The sequence below is a fragment of the Xyrauchen texanus genome, chromosome 30, assembly GCF_025860055.1.
Source record: "Xyrauchen texanus isolate HMW12.3.18 chromosome 30, RBS_HiC_50CHRs, whole genome shotgun sequence".
In the NCBI taxonomy this organism is placed as follows: Eukaryota; Metazoa; Chordata; class Actinopteri; order Cypriniformes; family Catostomidae; genus Xyrauchen; species Xyrauchen texanus.
Genome location: NC_068305.1, coordinates 20,046,792 through 20,066,443, shown reverse-complemented (window position 1 = coordinate 20,066,443; position 19,652 = coordinate 20,046,792). Strand labels below are relative to the sequence as shown.

Genomic DNA, 19,652 nt, shown 5'->3' with positions numbered 1-19,652 from the left:
ATCATAATTATTAGATATTAGATTTATCATGTTTTAAATTAATTGTATTATGATTTTCCTCTTTCCTGCATTTTTCCTGCCTACAATTCGCTTTCTTTTGAGAAACTTTTCAGAATGTGGTTGTCTTCTCTTCAGGGGAAAATGTGATTTGGAAAACAGTGTGGACATTAATTCAGTATCACTTACATTTATTTGTACAGTGTTTTAATAATACATACTGTTTTACAGAGAACACTGCACTTTTGTTTACAATGTTTATAATGCACTCTATGTCCAAATAAATATGTACGGCACAGTTCATTGTGTGGCTGATAACACATCATTATTTCCTACAAAAGAACAATAAATTCAATCTATCAACAGGATCAGTTGTTCAGTCAACACTAAAACATTTCATGTAGGTTATAGCATTTAGATACAGAGATTATGTATGTAAACTAACAATTATAAAGCTAGATTGAGCTTACTACACATTCATCTCTCGCAAAATAATTTTATTTTACACGAAAAACGTCTGTGTCCTGCAATACACGAGCATCCTGCTGTCTGGACCTCCAATATATTCTTTAAAATAACCATAATTATCTACCGTTCTCAAAACATGTCAAACTTTACAGCTGTGAAGGTGCTAATATGCTACATAGCTTTTCAGGTTAGTCTGCTCAGGTTCTTCCATCCACTGACATGCACAGAATGGGGATTTCGTTCACAAATCTAAAGCTGCCCTTCACAAATGTAAAGGTGCCCCTTTAAGCAGAGGTGCCATTAAGAGCACAGAGATTTAAGCGGAGGTGTCTTTACTACAGCACCCCCGCTCAACAACAATTGCCGCATTTCATTAGTTACAAACACATCATTTACTTAAATAAATAAAAATTTACTTAAGAATATTTTAACGTTGTTACATGAGGTATGTTGAGTCAAAATGCGTTGATTCATATTTTTATGATAAGCCATGTATTGTGAAGTCTGATACGCAAGAGACGGACGCGGTTGGGGATCTACATAAGTTACAAATTAGCCAAGTTGTGGTGTAATAGGCACTTAGTCGCAATTTACATACTACTAAATATTTGAGTGTTGCTCCATTAAACATAGATAAGACGTAACCCTACGTATAAACTAAAGTAAGTACATTTTGTTAATGCTAGAGTGCCAAACTTAAAGAGTAAACTGGAGGATGTAAGCTGTAAGTCATTGTTATATTGGTTTAGTTAGTCATTTTTTAACATATGAAGGAATAATTGACTGTCGAATAACTGAAAATGAATGCACATTTGAGGTGTTACGCGAGTCACAGTGACCATTACACAACAGGTGTGCATTAACTTTCAAAACTTAGATGGTTTTGATTATGTTTTTCTGCTTTTGTCTGTTATCTCAACACATTTTCAGGTTTTTATCTTGGGTTGATCGCTTTCTGTATTCCTGTAACTGAGCGATGCTGTGTTGTGGATGAGGGCATGATAGAGATATGCCTCTTCAAACATTTATGAAGTCTGAACCGCAAGAGATGGACGCCGTTGGGGATCTACATAAGTTACAACTTAGCCAAGTTGTGGTGTAAATAGGCACTTAGTCGCAATTTGCATACTACTAAATATTTGAGTGTTGCACCATTAAACATAGGTAGGACGTAACCCTACGTATAAACTAAATATTTACGAAAGACTCCGACCAGGAGTAACAGATGGATAAAAAGCAGACTCATTTAATGACATCAATGAGCTCATGTTTTGGTTGACAGGCTTCAATCCTTTCAACATATTTGATTATGTGTGCTTAAAGGTCTTCATTCATTAATGCGCAGTAATTTCTGTTTTTACAGATTGGTACCTGTGGCTGATTTCCTGCACCGTGCAAAAGATGCCTTTTTTCCATACACACTGATGCTTGGAGAAAACAATCAGTGCTTTCAAGTATTGGGGAGCAGAAGTTTATACTGATGTTTCAGATGTAAAGACAAATATAAAACTATAATTCTGTGATCATTTGTTCGCAAGTTTCTGTAATTTGTAATGCTGTGTTGGAACATAACAAAACGATTTTTTACGTTTAACAAGAAGTTCTGCCCACGTTGCCCGCAAAGCATCATGGGGCTCTGGAATATTGTGGATATAAATTACATTAACAACATAATTATAAAATTGCCACTTACATCTGCAAATAATGAAGTGAATTCACAGCTGAACTTGAATAACGTGAGTAAAACCTTGTGAATATAAACCAGTGCCATAACAATTTAAAGTCTTTAAAAAAGGGAAATAGTCAATATCTCTAGCATAAAAAAATGACAAAACAGTCACAAATGATCAAATACTTCACTATACTGATTGTTTTCTATTATTTCACAAATTTATTTCAAGTTTTCCTAGGTTTAATAAGATGTTATGTTCACGTGCACTTCACCGCTGGTGGCACTCCACCACTTGTCACGGTGGTCCTAGCAGCCCTATGCAGTGCCCAGGGAAGGCTTACAGATCCTCTACTGATGGTGGGGACACTTCTGTTTGCATTTTGCTTCGCAAATTAACTGTACGGAGCGTGAGCTGCTCTACAGCGGAGAGGGTAGTTAAGCGGCAAATTGGTGCACAAGAACAACTCAATCAACTTCATTGATAACAACTGCAACTACTCATAACAAACTCCAGTGCTGAACTGTCACTTATTAAAATACACACAAATGAATTGGAAACTCCTGCTCAAGAACTGGAGATATTTCCTCCACATTAGACACTTTCCTGATGAAAGCTATTTCAAAACGTGGTGGGGACAAAATTGGCAAAGGCAAAAAGTGGGTGGGACATGTCCCACCTGTCCCACCATAAATGACACCCTTGCATACACCAGAGATGTGTTCAAAAACAAGAACAAACGCATGTTGATTGACAGATATTAATATTAGATATTAATAGTTTGTTTTTTTGTAACACACTCTTGCAGTTGAATTTCCTCTCTAACGTGATTCAGCAATGTAGAGAACTAGCGTAAATCCTCATGAAAATGGACACCTCACAATTCATACAGATTTGATAGGCAGCTGATAAATACATTTCTGATGATGTTATAATCACGCAGGCCAAGTAGCGCTGCAGTTCATTGTGGCATGTAACAGTGTGATTTGGGACCCTGTGATATTTTCCATTGGAGCTGCAAGAGCGGAACAGTGGCCTGGCTGAATCAAAACAGGAAGCCATGGCAGATGGGCCGGGGCCAGGATAAATGGCCCCACCCTCCAAAGGTTGAGGTGGGATTCCTGCTCCAGAGGAACTAGCTCAGGGAACACACACACACACTCTTGTGGGCACACAAAAACACAATAACGCTAAAATACATGCACTCCATGGAGACTGACGGTTTGTTTTAAAGTTTGAATTACTGGGCGCTGAAAGCTTTTTAAACAATAGTGCTGAAGGCCTGATTGTATCTGTTGAATAAGAGCGAACTGAAGGGATTACAAGATAAGGCCAACAATGAATCAGATTAATTATTTTGAACTCTTCTAAGTGTACAAACAACTTTCTCAGTCAATCCTATGCTGAAATATTGAAACTATACATTTAAGTTTATGTAAGTTTAATTTGACCTCTTATAGAACAGATAAAAAATTTGTTACATTGGTTAATGTTCTGCATTGTTCTACCCTTGTAAGTGCAGAATGTTGGTGCTGCTGATATTCTTATTTTTTTTCCTCCTCAGTAACAGTTGTTAAACCACACATTAAGCTAGCTAAATTGCTATAAACACCATGCTTAAATATAAAAATTATGCATTTTTATTACTAATACTTCTACTAACAATGCTAAAATGTATATATAACCTATATTTTGGAACTTTCTACCCAAACAACTTTAAGTGTCTACCTAAATACTACAGGAGGAGACAGAGGCTTTTGTCTGAAACTATTAGCCTACTAATCACAAAGTGCACAACTTTAACACCTATTATATGGCATAACTCAAACACCAGTTGAAACTCAGCAATGGCAACAGTAGGATCAATCACCAATTAACAAGCTGTACAATACAATTAAAAGCATTTGCAATTAGATGCCTATAATGACGTGAAATAGAACGACGATGTTAACATTTGTATGTAAACATATGTGTATTTCCTACCTATAGCCAAGTTGATGATAAAAACAATGTCGACGAGAGAAAGGACAAAATATGTCTTTGCCATCGCCCGCCACTAACGCAGGACCGTCCCGGCATGAAAAGTTCAGGAAAAACAATCTCTAGCACCTCATCACGTTTATACGGCACACTTGTGTTCTTTAATATATGTTGTTGTTGTTTTATCCTTAAACCTGCAGTGACGAATAAAACACAAACTATGTATGATAACTCCTTGCGTTGCCTTGACTCAGATGGAAACCTGTTGCGCGCACCGATGGATGAGTGAATGAAAGTGCGCTAATGGTGAGGAGGATGAGGGAGGAGCACTCACACTCATTACAAACATATGACCGTTTATTTAAATGTATAGGGGCTAAACAGAAAAGCCGATGCAGGATGAGTTTATCAGAGATTCATTACGACATGCACTTAAGTCAATCAAGAAGTGTGCAAATATGCTAAATGCATCATTTGCACTAAACAAACTGAAGTAAATGCGACTTATTTGCTCAATATCGACTGCACTGATCTCGACCTTGCTATCTGAACAGCAATCATGTTAAACTTAATTAACTGTGTTAATGTTGAAAGTCCAGTTGCCCAACGACGCTTCTTCAATCATAGGTTTGTCAATATTAGTTACCTTTGCATTAAATGACATAGGCCATGTTTGTAAATCCAGGTAGACTACGGGTTTTGAGCTAGACACGCACATAAGGACAAGTGGCCATTGCGCCCCAAATGAAATTAAGGATGAAAGAGAGCGTTCTATTAATACACAAAAAGTTCCACAGTATTATTTGTTCCTCGCTTCTACATTCTTGGCACATGTACAGTAATAATAAAACAGACCTGATTGCTTTGGACATGAATGACATCTTTTGAGATCTCTGACAGACACTTGATTTAATATTAGCAACTGAGAAATAAAATTGTAATATTTAAGCATTTCGATTTCATAACAAAATTCCACTGCAAGGTACAACTCACTCAACTCGACTCTGGTCACTTTTTGGGGAGTATCCACTGTGGATAGTATACCTGGTACCTGATACTTATTTTAGTACCACATCGGTTGAGGTTCCAAGCGAGCCGAGCCGATACTAAATGTGATGTCAAAATCCAGAAGATCACTGATTGGTCAGAGAGAATCGTCACTACGAGCTTCACTGGATTTCCGACACGCGCCATCAACCCGCTAGTTTTAAATTTTTAGTAACAGCGATAGCAGTATCATTTGTTCACGTGACTTTCGAATTGGGAAAAAATAAATGGCTGTGTGCAAAACCACGCCGTGGTCAATAAACGAGGTGCAGACGTTCCACTCGTTGGCGATGAGCGAAACGGAAAAGTCTCTCAGGAACCATCTCAGCTGTTGGCCGCACATGGCTACCACCGGACCTACCAACAGTATAGGGAAAAGTAAAAAAAACTAAAAAGTGACTACAGAACCATCAAGGAAAAGCAGAAGTGGTTCAACCAAATGGACGCTATTTAAACTGCCGAGAAATGGGAGGGAGAGTGCCCTGGGCTGGATTGAGGATGGTATGTTTTTTTACGTTATCTCTATACACTACTTGAAAGCTTCACTTAATTTAGTTGACCAGCTACTGGAAGCTTGCTTCTAAAACAACCAGGCCAATGTGTAAATCACCATGCCACAACTGCTTTATGCAGCACAATGAGCTAGTAGCTAACAGCTAGCGGTTGTGTTATTGTTTTGGTCAGTTTGTGTCATGTTTAAGATGATTTCACGGCAGAAGAGGTGGGGCAACTATGACGATCAGCCTATAATCCCACCCACGCTGAGGAGGCACTAAACTGCAGTGGAAATGCAAGCTCAGAAAAGTAAAGCGAGTATAGTTTAGGTGAGTCAAACCGTAATGTGCAGTGGAAAAGTGCCATTAGACATAGGCTAATAACACTATTTAAACATGCACAAAACAAAGACTAATGGTGAGTTTTCTTTATAATAAAATAAGGACTAATTAATCATAACAATTGGAATAAATAAACTGATTATTTATTTATTTTTATTCATGGCAAAAAAAGAAACTTGCTTTCAGGAGCAAAGACCAATAAACATGTATACACAGTGCAGAGTGTCACTCATACAAACAACAGATTACCATTAGGTTAGCACACACTGTCACAAAAATATGCACAAATAAAAAAAATTTCACTTTCAAGTTTTCATGTTTTGATTTCATGTCTTTTATTTTGAAGTTTACTTCCTAGTCCCTATCTGTCATGTGATTTACCCGGTTGTGTCACGTGATCTTGTTTAACATGCGTTTCATCTTGTTATTGGTTCTTCTTTATTAGTCTTGACATCTTGTTATCAGTTCTAGTTTGTCATTGGTCAACTTGTTATCAGTTCTGTATTTTCATTGGTTGTCTTGTTATTATGGTCTCCCTAGTCTGTGTATTTATAGTCCTCGTGTTCACTTGTCCTTTGTCAGGTTTTGTGGTTGTGCAACTCTTTGTAGCACTTGTGCATGGGCTTGTTATTGTTCTTATTCATTGCTCTCATTTCATGTTCTTGTTTATGGTTTAATTTAATAGTTTGTTCAAGTTATAGTGAAGTCTAGTCTTTCTTTTGTTTCAGGTTTTGGATTTCCATGTCATGTAAATAAACTGCACTTCATTTCATCATCGTCTTCATCTTGTTCTGTCTTCAGCCTACCTCTATGTTACAATTGTCTTGTTAAACTTGGCTAAAATAAATTGTCACCATTAACTATTAGGTCAATCATACTTTTTACTTAAATATATATATATATATATATATATATATATTCACCTAAAGGATTATTAGGAACACCATACTAATACTGTGTTTGACCCCCTTTCGCCTTCAGAACTGCCTTAATTCTACGTGGCATTGATTCAACAAGGTGCTGAAAGCATTCTTTAGAAATGTTGGCCCATGTTGATAGGATAGCATCTTGCAGTTGAGATTTGTGGGATGCACATCCAGGGCACGAAGCTCCCGTTCCACCACATCCCAAAGATGCTCTATTGGGTTGGGATCTGGTGACTGTGGGGGCCATTTTAGTACAGTGAACTCATTGTCATGTTCAAGAAACCAATTTTAAATGATTCGAGCTTTGTGACATGGTGCATTATCCTGCTGGAAGTAGCCAGCAGAGGATGGGTACATGGTGGCCATAAAGGGATGGAAATGGTCAGAAACAATGCTCAGGTAGGCCGTGGCATTTAAACGATGCCCAATTGGCACTAAGGGGCCTAAAGTGTGCCAAGAAAACATCCCCCACACCATTACACCACCACCACCAGCCTGCACAGTGGTAACAAGGCATGATGTTCTCATTCTGTTTACGCCAAATTCTGACTCTACCATCTGAATGTCTCAACAGAAATCGAGACTCATCAGACCAGGCAACATTTTTCTCAGTCTTCAACTGTCCAATTTTGGTGAGCTCTTGCAAATTGTAGCCTCTTTTTCCTATTTGTAGTGGAGATGAGTGGTACCCGGTGGGGTCTTCTGCTGTTGTAGCCCATCCGCCTCAAGGTTGTGCATGTTTTGGCTTCACAAATGCTTTGCTGCATACCTCGGTTGTAATGAGTGGTTATTTCAGGCAAAGTTGCTCTTCTATCAGCTTGAATCAGTCGGCCCATTCTCCTCTGACCTCTAGCATCAACAAGGCATTTTCGCCCACAGGACTGCCGCATACTGGATGTTTTTCCCTTTTCACACCATTCTTTGTAAACTCTAGAAATGGTTGTGCATGAAAATCCCAGTAACTGAGCAGATTGTGAAATACTCAGACCGGCCCGTCTGGCACCAACAACCATGCCACTCTCAAAATTGCTTAAATCACCTTTCTTTCCCATTCTGACATTCAGTTTGGAGTTCAGGAGATTGTCTTGACCAGGACCACACACCTAAATGCATTGAAGCAACTGCCATGTCATTGGTTGATAAGATAATTGCATTAATGAACAATTGAACAGGTGTTCCTAATAATCCTTTAGGTGAGTGTATATATATATATATATATATATATATAACAATTTTACCATAAAATTACATTTTTGTCTTGTTATATATAATTTTCACCTCATAAAGTAACTACCAATTAACCATTTAACAGGTTTACTATAGCACTTTTATTGCCTTTAAAATTCATTGAATACCCTATACCTGGACTGGCTTCAGGCATACTGACCGAAACAAAAATGGTACAGACTATTTGAGAGCTTGTGTCTAAATAACTAACAGTCTTAAACATATTTATTTTGCTGAGGAAGACCCTTTGACCATTCCATTGTCTGTAAACAATCTGGGTGGTAATTTTTCCTGTACCTTAAAGTGTTACAGGAATACAATCATTAACATTGTTCCCCCCCCCCCCCTCTCTCTCTCTGAAGGTAAGGAGGTTGAGTACTGGTAACCTCCCTTGTTTTTGCAGCAAGCTGAGATAGTATGTCCTATAAGCTGCCAGTGGGATATGGGTGGATCCAAAGGATAAAGATTTTGTTGTGTAACGGTAAGCTGGTATGACACAGGACATCTCTAGAAAAAACAATGCACTTGAAAAGGCCATGTGTTGTGTATGAATTATGGACAATGCTGTGTCTTGAGTCAACTGTTCGTTGTGTAGCTACACAACCGTGTGAGGACATTGGGAGTTTAGAAACCCTACATTGTCCCCGGGTTAACTGCAATTATACAACACGTAAGGGCCTTTAATCGCATTGGACAAGCAGCGTTCCAAGAGTGCTGATATTTAGGGTATCAGCACTCCACTTGTTCTTTATAGGAACTTTAAGGTCTGTGGGTTTTTTTTTTTTTTGTAGTTGTTGGTAGGTGCGCAATGTGTGCTGATGCATTGGGTCTTAGAAAGCCTGGATTGTTGAGGTGGAGTCTTGACTGAAAGAGTTAGAGTTTGAGTCTCCATACACCACATGTTTCCTGTTCTGGGCATTTCTACTGGGAGTCATAGCACCTAAAGCACTTCCCCTCTGAACAGGAGATCAGAAAAAGAAAGCACTTCCTATCTTTTGGACCAGTGCGAACAGCGGGCAAAGAAAAGCCCCCAAAGGGAACTCTTTGTGTTGGTTTGTTCTTTTAGATGTGCTGTTTTCAATTGAGTGGCTTGTACAGATTTGTCTCAATACAAGCAAGTGCAAAACAAGGACAATATATAATTGGATACAAATTAAGCTGATTAAGCATAAATTACATCAATCTGGCACACTGTAAAAAGTGGCAACCTGTAATTGTTCCCTTAAGGCTCTATTTTGGTTTAATCAAACCCTTACAGTTAGTTTTGTTGGTATAACCTAATGCATTCAGATTAAATCCTGATAAATAATAATTTGACTTGAAAAATACAGGTTAATTTAGATGTTACCACATAAAGTACATTTTAGATTGTCTGACAATTGTTTTTTTTTTAGAAAACTATAATACATCATACATTATATTCCAATATACTGTATGGAGAATTAGAGGCATCATCCTTATGACATCCATGATCTCCTGATACAAAAGTCTTGTTTTCAGTTAAAGTTACAATTGATTCATACATGCATTTAAAATCATATAATTTTAGGTTTTGACTGTTTAAGTTTAAATATGTTGTAAATTATGATATATATGTGATATAATTATTTAGTACTTCTCTATTGAGTCCCACATCCCATTGGCCCTGGCCAAGGTGTGCAAGTTCCTGTTCTGTCATCACTGGTTACTGGAAAAGAAAACACAGGAAAAACCATTGAATATTAACCTACAGCCAACCATCACAAGACAATAGAGTGATAGAGCAATATGACCAACACGCTCTAAGCATACCACTTCATGAATCATGTGAAACGTATGAACTCAAATGCAGAATAAATCAAATGCTATATAAGATACTGTCACATTTGTGAGTGTTTGATTTGTTTGAAAGCATAGTGGAGCAAGGCAACACTACTGTAAACTGCAATACAGCTAATGTGGCAATGATCTCCAAGTTAAATGTTTGGCAAAAAGATCTTGACAGTCGATTTTCACTTGGGGAACTCAGTCAAGAACATGTTAAAATCTGGCTTTCACCAAGATTTGTATAAACAACATCTCACTATCTACAGTCTTCTGGCATGAATACAGTGCTTTGAAAAAAGTATTTGCCCCCTTACTGATTGCTTCTATTTTTGTGTATTTTTCATGCTAAATTGTTTTAGATCTTCAAACGAGATATTACATACAAAAAAGGCAACCTGAGTAAACACAAAATACAGTTTTCAAATGTATTTTTTTATTGAAGCAAAAAAGTGATCCAACACCTACATCACCCATGTGCAAAACAAACTGCCTCAAACTTAATAGCTGGTTGTACCACCTTTAGCAGCAACAACTGTTTCCAAAATCTTCTGATACCTGGAGATCAGTCTTTCACAATGTTGTTGTGAAATTTTGGCCCACTCTTCTTTGCAGAACTGATTTGTTTCCGCCACATTGGAGAGTTTTTTAACATGAACTGCTCATATAAGGTTCTGCCACAGCATATCAATCTGGTTCAAGTCAATACTTTGTCTAGGCCACTCCAAAACTTTAATTTGGTTTCTTTTGAGCCATTCACAGGGTGACTTACTCCTATGCTTTGGATCATAGTCTTGATGCATAATCCAGTTGCACTTGAGCTTCAAATCACAGACAGATGACTGGATGTTCTCCTTTAGGATTTTCTGGTAGAGAGCAGAATTAATGTTTCCCTCAATTATTGCAGGTCTCCCTGGCCCTGAAGCAGCAAAGCACCCCCACACCATCACACTACAGCACCACCACGCTTGACCATATGTATGATGTTTTTATTATGGAAATCTGTGTTTGATTTATGCCAGATATAAAGGGACCCCTGTCTACCAAACAGTTCCACTTTCAACTCATCGGTCCACAGTACATTCTTCCAAAAGGTTTTAGGATCATCAAGGTGTGTTTTGGCACTTATTTAAGCCTTATTGTTCCCCTGGGTTAGCAGTGGGTTTTGCCTCACCACTCTTCCATGGATGGCATTTTTGGCCAGTGTCTTTCTGATAGTTGAGTCATTAACGGTGACCTTTATTGATTAGAGAGAGGCCTGCAGTTCCTTGGATATTGTCCTTGGCTTTTTTTTAATGTCCTGGATGAGTCGTCGCTGTGCTCTTGGAGGAATTTTGGAAGGTCGGCCACTTCTGGGAAAGTTCACTTCTATGCCAAATTTTCTCCATTTAGAGACAATGGCTCTCCCTGTGGTTCTTTGGAGTCCCAGAGCCTTTGAAATAGGTTTGTAAACCTTCCCAGACTGATATATTTCAGTCACCTTTTTCCTCATCATTTCTGGAATTTCTTTCAACCTTGACATAGTGTGCTACTGTGTGAAACCTTTTAGCTAACTTCATGCTGTTGGAAAAGTTCTATTTAGGTGTTGATTTGATTGAACAGGGCTGGCAGTAATCCGCCCTGGGTGTGTCTAGTCCAGCTGAACACCATTATGAATTCAGTTTAATTTATTTGGGGATTTAGTAGCTAAGGGGGCAAATATTTTTCACACAGGCCCAGTTGGTACTGGATAACTTTTTTGCTCCAATAAATATCATTGCCATTTAAAAACTGTATTTTTTGTTTACGCAGACTGCCTTTGTTTTATGTTAGAAGTTGTTAGAATTTTTGAAATAATCAAAGTATGAGACATACAGACAAACAGAAGAAATCAGGATCGGGGCAAATACTTTTTCACAGCAATGTAGGCTCTCATGACAGGAATAACTCTGGGTTTAAAAATTCGAGCGTCAAAGTACTAAAGACTGTAATGGTATATTGAACAAGCTCGTGTGTATTCACATCCATAACTATGTTAGCAATGCCACCTTTAATTTGTTTGACTTCTTACAGAAGAGCTAAAAAAGACGCTAAAAAAGAAATGGCTTGAAGTATACACTGTAAAAACTAAAGGTGCCTCAAATATCCTGTCGGATACTCAAGGAACTTTAAAATGTAATTTAGGTGCCTCAAAGCTCTTTCTCCTATAGTAGGGTTACTGGTTGAACCATTGACTGTCTTTGCGGTTCTTGCAGGAACTTGTGGGATCCTTTAAGCACTTTGTATTCAGTTCTGAGGTTCTGGAGGCTCCTTTTCATTACCATGAGACGTCGAGGTGCTTTGGGGGAAGTTAGAGGTACTCATATTCTATGAAAGGGTTCTTGAAAGACCTGTAACATATACGTGGTTCCTGGAAGATCTCTTTTGTAAAAGCCAGAATCTGGAGGAACCCAAAAGTTCTGTGAGGCCACATTAAGATGTACAGCCATTCAGATGTACAGTTTATTTGCCTATTGTTGTTATCATTATTACTGTTGTTCATAATTATTAATGAACACACACAGAGAGAGAGAGAGAGAGAGAGAGAGATTTTGAGATTGTTTACCAGTTAGCCAGAAGACAAGGTTGAGATCAGATCACACATTTTTGTACATTTTTGTTACATTTTTATTGAACAGATTATGGGTAATGCTTTGTGTTCAGGTTTGACTGTACTCATGTAAAACATTACACTTCAAATGCCTAAACATAAAAAGACAAAAAAAGCAATAGACATTTTACAACCAAGCAGATTTATAGGCTACTATAGCCTACAGACCTTGCCTAGTGGTACAGCATGTCCACAAAATACGTCACTAATTTAAATAGAATTTTTTTTTTCTATTATTTAAAAAAATTCATATTGAAATAAACAGTGCATTATTAAAAGTGAAATTTTGTTTAGTAGGCTACCATGAAATGAAATATAGATTTTACATTTATTTAATAGTAATAATAATAATAACAATAATATGCATTTGACCACAAACAGTACAAATGTGACACTCAAACGAACAGCTGTAGGCTATATTAAATTGAGTATTTTGTAATTCTGAATTAAATAGCTTTCAGGACTGGCTATTGCTTAAACTGGTCAACAATTAATACAGTGATTTATCTTTATGTTGTTATTGCCATGATGAAACCTATTACAGAATATATATCAGAATATATATAGCCTATATATATCAGAATATATATTTTTAAAGTGTAGTATTATTATAATTATTAATCGGAAGAAAAATACGAAGAAGAAGAAGAAGAAGTGCTCTCGTGCGTTCTGCTCCCGCGCAACGCAAGAAGCGGTGATTTTAAAAAAAACGGCTTCATATGACTTCCCCATTAAAGGTGAGTAAAGTCGCCAAAATTATTATGCAAAATATATACTATGTGTACACACATTGACACACTAACACGCTTAATTGTATGGCTGTTTAAAAATGTATGTTTTAAACTTTTTAACCGCTTATAGCAAAGAACGTATATTGACCATACACATTGACAGTAAGTTAGGCCTATAGCAGAATAGGACTAACTGTTTTAGCTGCGATGCTAACGAAATGTAGCCTAAACGAAATTACTTTGTGGGTCGAAATGAGCACTGTTAAATCACAAACAATGATTTTAGTTTTGTTGTTAACTTTTAGACAATGTAACGTTAGCGCTCTCTTTTTTTATTTAACTAACGTTATTTGTTGTCATTGGCATTTGTGTTAATTCGTTGTTTACACAAACATACACAAATTGGGTTTACATGTTTTAAGGGGACATTCCATGGCCTTACGAAAATTAGCCAAGGATTTATTATAGTAAAAGTGTAGTAAACATTGTTTTCTGTCGGATTGATTAGTATTTGTTTAAACACAGTTGTACTACAAATAGGCCTAACGTTACCATGGTAAAACTATGGTTAGTGTAGCAAAACGATGGTTCATTTGTGGTTACTATGGTATAATAACCATGTTTTTGTTTTATTTGTAGTAAAACCATGGTTAATTTTCGTTAGGGTAGACATAATGATTTTTATACTGTACAAACTGTATACTATTATTTAATATTTACCCTAACCCTTTCCTTTGATCTTTTTCTGTCCTCAGAACATCCAGTATACTTTATTCCTCTGAAATACAGGTTTCACTGAGCTGCAACAAATGTAAGTGTATTTCTGGACTTCAAAATAACTGAAATGGTGCTTGTCAATCAGGTCTTATTCATTAAAACACTAGCAGAAAAATATTTTTTAAATCAGTTTATGAATTAGGGGTCCAAGCACCGAAAGAACAAGTCATTCTGAGCAAACATTAGTTTAATTAAAAAAGAAATTCAGATGTTCAGGAAGCTAACAGCAAATTCTAAACTGTTCTGAATCTTTTGAGCCTAATATCATATTCATGGACTTTGCTATAAAAACCACATAAGATACATTTCAATTGAATCACTGATCAGCCCACACGGGCCATTGATGCTTGGACCCCAATGATTGCCGTTTGTGGCTATATTTTTTCTTCATTTATTCTAATCAACATATTAGAATCATTTCTAAAGGATCATGTGCCACTGAAGACTGCAGTAATGATGCTGCAAATTCAGCTTTGACATCACAGGAATAATATATACTTTTAAATATATTGAAGATACAATATGTAAGATTTTTGTAATAAAATATCCAAAAATCACTTGCACAGTGTGATATATTTCCTGCAGTTGTCTACTTACAATACCCCAAAAGTCCACAAAGATTTTTAATTTCAGAGAAATTCCCATTTTTAAATAATGGTCCATCCCGGAAAAAAATGTTGCATGTCAATGACGCAATATCCGCGCTATCCTTGGTTTCCGCAATATCACGTGGACAAATGCGGAAGTGGTGGTTATAGCTGTTGTGTCCATCATGGATCACCAGGGGCAGAGTGGCAATCGGGAGAGTCGGGACTTTTCCCGGTGGGCCGGTAGTGTTTTGAGGGTGCGAGGGCCGGTCTGATAATAGTTATACATTGCAAGTTCTTAGCAACACCATCCGGTGGCCTGGTGTGCGGCCGCTGCCCGCTTGTCAAACTGTGCAACCTCTCTGCTCAACCCGTAAATAAATGCATCGATGCGCATTTTGTTTGAGTTTTTAAATGGTCCAGTGGTGGATCTTTTGCCAAGCATGTCAGAGGTTACGGGTTCTAATCCGCACTCGTATAGTTTTTTTTCTCTCTCATCAAAACTGAAAATGTTCATCAGTGGTTACAGTATATCAAGCAGGGACACGTTGTGTGCATGTTTTTTATGATTTCACCGGAGCGAATAGAGAGTCTCCCCAACGGCGATAGATTGAAGCGTGCGTCCTTGTGAAAACTGTGCTGCGACATAGATGTGACCAGTAGTGGTAGCTTACTTAATCTATTTAAAATAATTGTGCAAGGGTTCTTTTTATCACGTGTGGTGACCAAGATTATGGCAGTGCAATTAAATACAATAGGCTGTGTGTTAAAAAATATTTAGCCATTAATTGCAAATACTGTCGTTCAAATTTACTTTGAGCACGATTGTTTTGAATTTTTTTATTTATACGTGCAAATGTTTTGGGCCATTGACAATTGAAATAATCAGCTTAAAGTTTTGCCAGTATTATGCCAGTTATTGCTAGTGATTTTGTGCATTTAACTACTCCACAACCATAAAAGGACATTGGATATTATGTATATTTTTAACTCTGTGACCAGTTGCATTTGATGTTCCTAATTTTTAAGACACTTTGAATAAATGTTTGTGGAAAATTAATTAATGTAAATGTTTTGTAATAAAAATTTATCTTATCCCTTTTTTTCAACCAACAGCCTCCACAGAACCTCACACCAACAATGGTGATTACAGGAGACCCATTTGGTGAAAGCAGCATTGCGGTTTTTCTTCATGGCGAAGAACTGCTTGCTGATGAACCTGATGACATAACAATGGGTGTAGGCCTTACTATGAGTGCCTACTTTCTGTTCAACATTAAGTACAGGAAACCAACTAAAAGTACACTGACTTTTCTGCAGTATCTGTTGGGCATTCAGAAGGAGAGCATCAAGCTACCTACAGTTGTGTTGAGGCTTATCAATTTCTTAAAATGTCCTGTGTGAATATTCCCAGAGTGAAAATGTTACCATTGACTGCATTGTAAATTGAATTGTAGTCAATTTGAATTTTAGGCTACTGTTTTTGAGGAACCTGAAATATATTCGAAAGTTTTAAGATATTTGAGTCATATTTATATTTTACAGTTTTGTCAAGATTTAAACTCTTAATGTATCACAATATTAACATTATACATGTGCTTCCATGAATTAGATGTTGATACATTTATTTATTGACTATAAGGTGATTATTTATTGAACTTTTTATTTGTATGGATGTTATTGTTGTTTATCAATAAACAATGTTTGTTTTGTATTTGGTTTCAGTTTTTCATTGTGTTTATAAAATAATAATACATGTAAATAAATAAATAAATTTTATTTATTAGTAAAAGAAAGGGAGGGAGGGTGGGGACAAGAAATAGAATTCAAATTGGGAAATGGTGCCTTGAAGCACCAGAGGTGGTTCCTGATCATTCTTAATAAAAGGGTTCCTCAAGAAGCCTTTAAGGTTCCTCAGAGAACCGCCCCTTTTGAAAGGGTGCCTAGAGGATCTACAGACGGTTCCGCCGGTGTGGCAAAGTGAAGAACCCCAAAAGGTTCCTCCAGGCACCTTTTCTTTTTACAGTGTACACCTCTGTTTTGTGTATATCCATTTAACAATAACTTTTAAAATAGATGTTTTTTTAAATACCTTTCAGAAAAAAATCATCAGTTCATGTGAAAACATCAGTTGTTTTTTCTCTAGTCATTTTATCTGTTGTAATTGTAAAAACATTTAATTCCTCAAACAGTGAGAAGTAACTACAGAAGAACTGCATGTGAAAAGTCTAATGTTCATCACAGTTAAGCCTGTTTTCAGTCTGATTAATGGCATGCTTCACATAATTGTGCTAGAGAACAGAGGAACAAAAGTCTGAGAATATCTGGTTTGTACCTGGGAATGAGGATTTAGTGGTTGTTGGTTGGAGGCTGAAATGAGAGTAATGCTCCAGTAGTGTTATCTGGCCACAACACAGTGGCAAAAAGCCATCACAAGAACTCATAAGCGATTCATATATAAACCAACTTAATTTATGAACTGGTTGAATGTTTGTTGGTTTTGATATGAACGTTTGCATTATCATTGTATTCCAGCTATTGTACCTCAGTTTGGATGCTTCTCCACTTTTTGTCAGTGCCAATCCAAATGTTTTTCTATTTTGTTTTTCTATCAGTGTTTCTCATGATGGATTTTTCCAGAGAATAAACATTAACCTAGACTAAATTAGACTCTCACCAGTGATTTATTTGGACAGAGGGGCTTTTTAAAGCACACAACACATTATAGTTAAAATCTACAGTGATTCAGTCAAAATCTGAAATAGATTCACTAAGTGTTTGTGTATGTGTGTGGAGAGAGGTAGAGAATTGGCTAAATGTATAGAGAACAATAAAAAATAAGGCTGAGGTATTGTGAGAAATGGGGTTAGTGTGTGTTCTGGGGTTTGGGGATCGCAAAGCGGAAGTCAAGTGGAGGCCATGGAAAATTGTGTGAAAAGGCAGCATTGATGGATAAGCAGAGGAATAAAAGAATGGAAAGAGGGGAGGAGTGACAATGACAGAGTCAGAGGGGAGCCTAATGAGGATCCAGAGTGAGGAAGAGTCGGGAGTGGGCAGGAAATGGTGCACACATCCTCAGATAGGAAACCTGCATTTTCTATGAGGCATCCTGGAGTCAAATATTTTAGAGGCTTCAGCTTACATATCTCTGCCACACACACAAACAGTCTGTCTCTCTCTCTCTCTCTCTCTTTTACTGATTGAACACGGTATAGTTAATAGTTCAAGAGGATAATGAGGTTTCCTTGCATTGGCAGGCAAAGTGTGCAAGCAAACAGTAAAATGCATATTGTGTAGTATGGTTATTGCTCTGCTTCCTGCTATAAATCATAATCTTGTTAAGGGTAAAAATGTAGGGACAGGTAAAGATATTGAGAAAAAATGTAACAACTTTTGAATGGCCTTTTCAGCTATTTTAATACACAGATGCACAATTTTAATTAAAACATTAATAATGCATTATAAACATTACCAATATTGCTTCTTAACTCAATCCTGAAAACACTTAGAGAACTAAAGGGTTAACTACTACTTTATAACACTGTCAATTCATCACATCATGGATACACTTAAATAATTTATTAGACCAATTATATGTTCAAGGTTCTGTCTTTTCAATATGATCACATGGTAGGTTGACATGCTGTTTCTGAAAGTTACGGTACCCTTGGATAAACCAACAAGCGAGTTTGCATCTCGCGTTGTAACCAGGAAGAAATAGCGTGTGCATAATCAGAGACAAGCGTGATCCTGAGGTTGCATTTTCCCCTATAATGTAACATGTTTGTATATGACAATACAACTTAATTTGTTATAATTTACACTGATGGTTAGGTTTGGGGTTTGGGCTAGGGGTTAAAGTTGATACAATATGCATTCCTTTACATTATTGCAGCCTGTACAGCTGAAAACCACTCACTTGTTTTTGGGGCCCCTCCAAAAAAATAGAGATCACACTTGCTCTTGCGCCCAACAACACTTACCGCTCTGGCCACTGGGGACAGTTCACATTTTGGTAAGCACAAACTGGTTTTAGCCAAAGTCCCTTTCAAAGCAAGTCAGTTAACTTGGTGACCATCTCGCAGGCTGGGAAGCTATTTTCTATGTAAACATGTGGCATAAAAGTACAACACCAATCTACTTGAATGGGCAAAGACCGAAACCTCCAATATTAAAATTAATTAACATGAACATGTTTCAAATCAGCAGTAAAATCTGACAACAATGGTATCATAAATTGTGCTCTTTAACTAAGATCAACCATACAAAATGCTATTTGTCAGACTTGTCCAGCTAATGCACATTCACATTCTTAAGTTGACTGACAGGCAAAGTCTGTTTCTAAAATGTGATTGGCTCTTTTACCTGTTAGGTGGAACTTCTTTTTGTAAATCCATTGGTCATAAGGGGTTCAAATTTCTCCCAATCATTTTAATACCATTGGTCCGTCTCAGGCTAAATAGTTTGTTTTTTTAGCTAAAGAAAGTCAACCTACTGTTTCCAATTTCACTGTGAGATCAGTCTGGTCTTTTTGTGAGGTCTAAAAATGGTTAGATGTCAGAAACATGTGAGGCCACTAAGAGGTTCATGCATTTTTATTATTGTGTTGCTTCTGTTGGTAAAAGGATAGCTCACCCAAAAATGAAAATACTGTAATAATTTACTCATGTCGATTCATGTCGTTCCAAACCTGTATAACTTTCATTATTCCGTGGAACATAAAAGGAGATGTTAGGCAGAATTGCCTAATTCCATGGAAGAAAGAAATTCATACAGGTATAGAATGGCATGGGGATGAGTGACAACCGCATTTTCATTTTAGTGTGAACTATACCTTGCAGAAACTGACGACTAACCTTCCTTATCCTCTGCTGTCATCCAAATATGAATATCTCAACTGTTTGTCAAAATAATGTAATCATCTGAAAGTAACTTCAATAACACAACCAGAAAGCATTTTTACTCTCACAATAA

At 37.0% G+C, this 19,652-nt stretch overlaps 1 protein-coding gene and 1 long non-coding RNA gene across 3 annotated transcripts in view; one reads left to right on the top strand and one right to left on the bottom strand.

Moving 5' to 3' along the window:
* The window catches only part of LOC127624125 (vascular endothelial growth factor receptor 2), a 35,245-nt gene extending 30,856 nt beyond the window's left edge, over positions 1–4,389 (bottom strand). For both annotated transcript variants that reach the window (XM_052098796.1, XM_052098795.1), the window contains exon 1: positions 4,119–4,389. In XM_052098796.1, coding sequence (XP_051954756.1) covers positions 4,119–4,182 — 64 coding nt within the window. In that variant the 5' untranslated portion in view covers positions 4,183–4,389. The remainder of the gene's footprint in view (positions 1–4,118) is intronic.
* An 8,644-nt stretch (positions 4,390–13,033) lies between these two features.
* LOC127624400 (uncharacterized) lies at positions 13,034–16,349 on the top strand. Its single transcript, XR_007968151.1, has 3 exons — positions 13,034–13,320; positions 14,070–14,125; positions 15,795–16,349. It is a non-coding gene; the product is annotated as an uncharacterized LOC127624400 (long non-coding RNA).
* Positions 16,350–19,652: the final 3,303 nt, after the last annotated feature.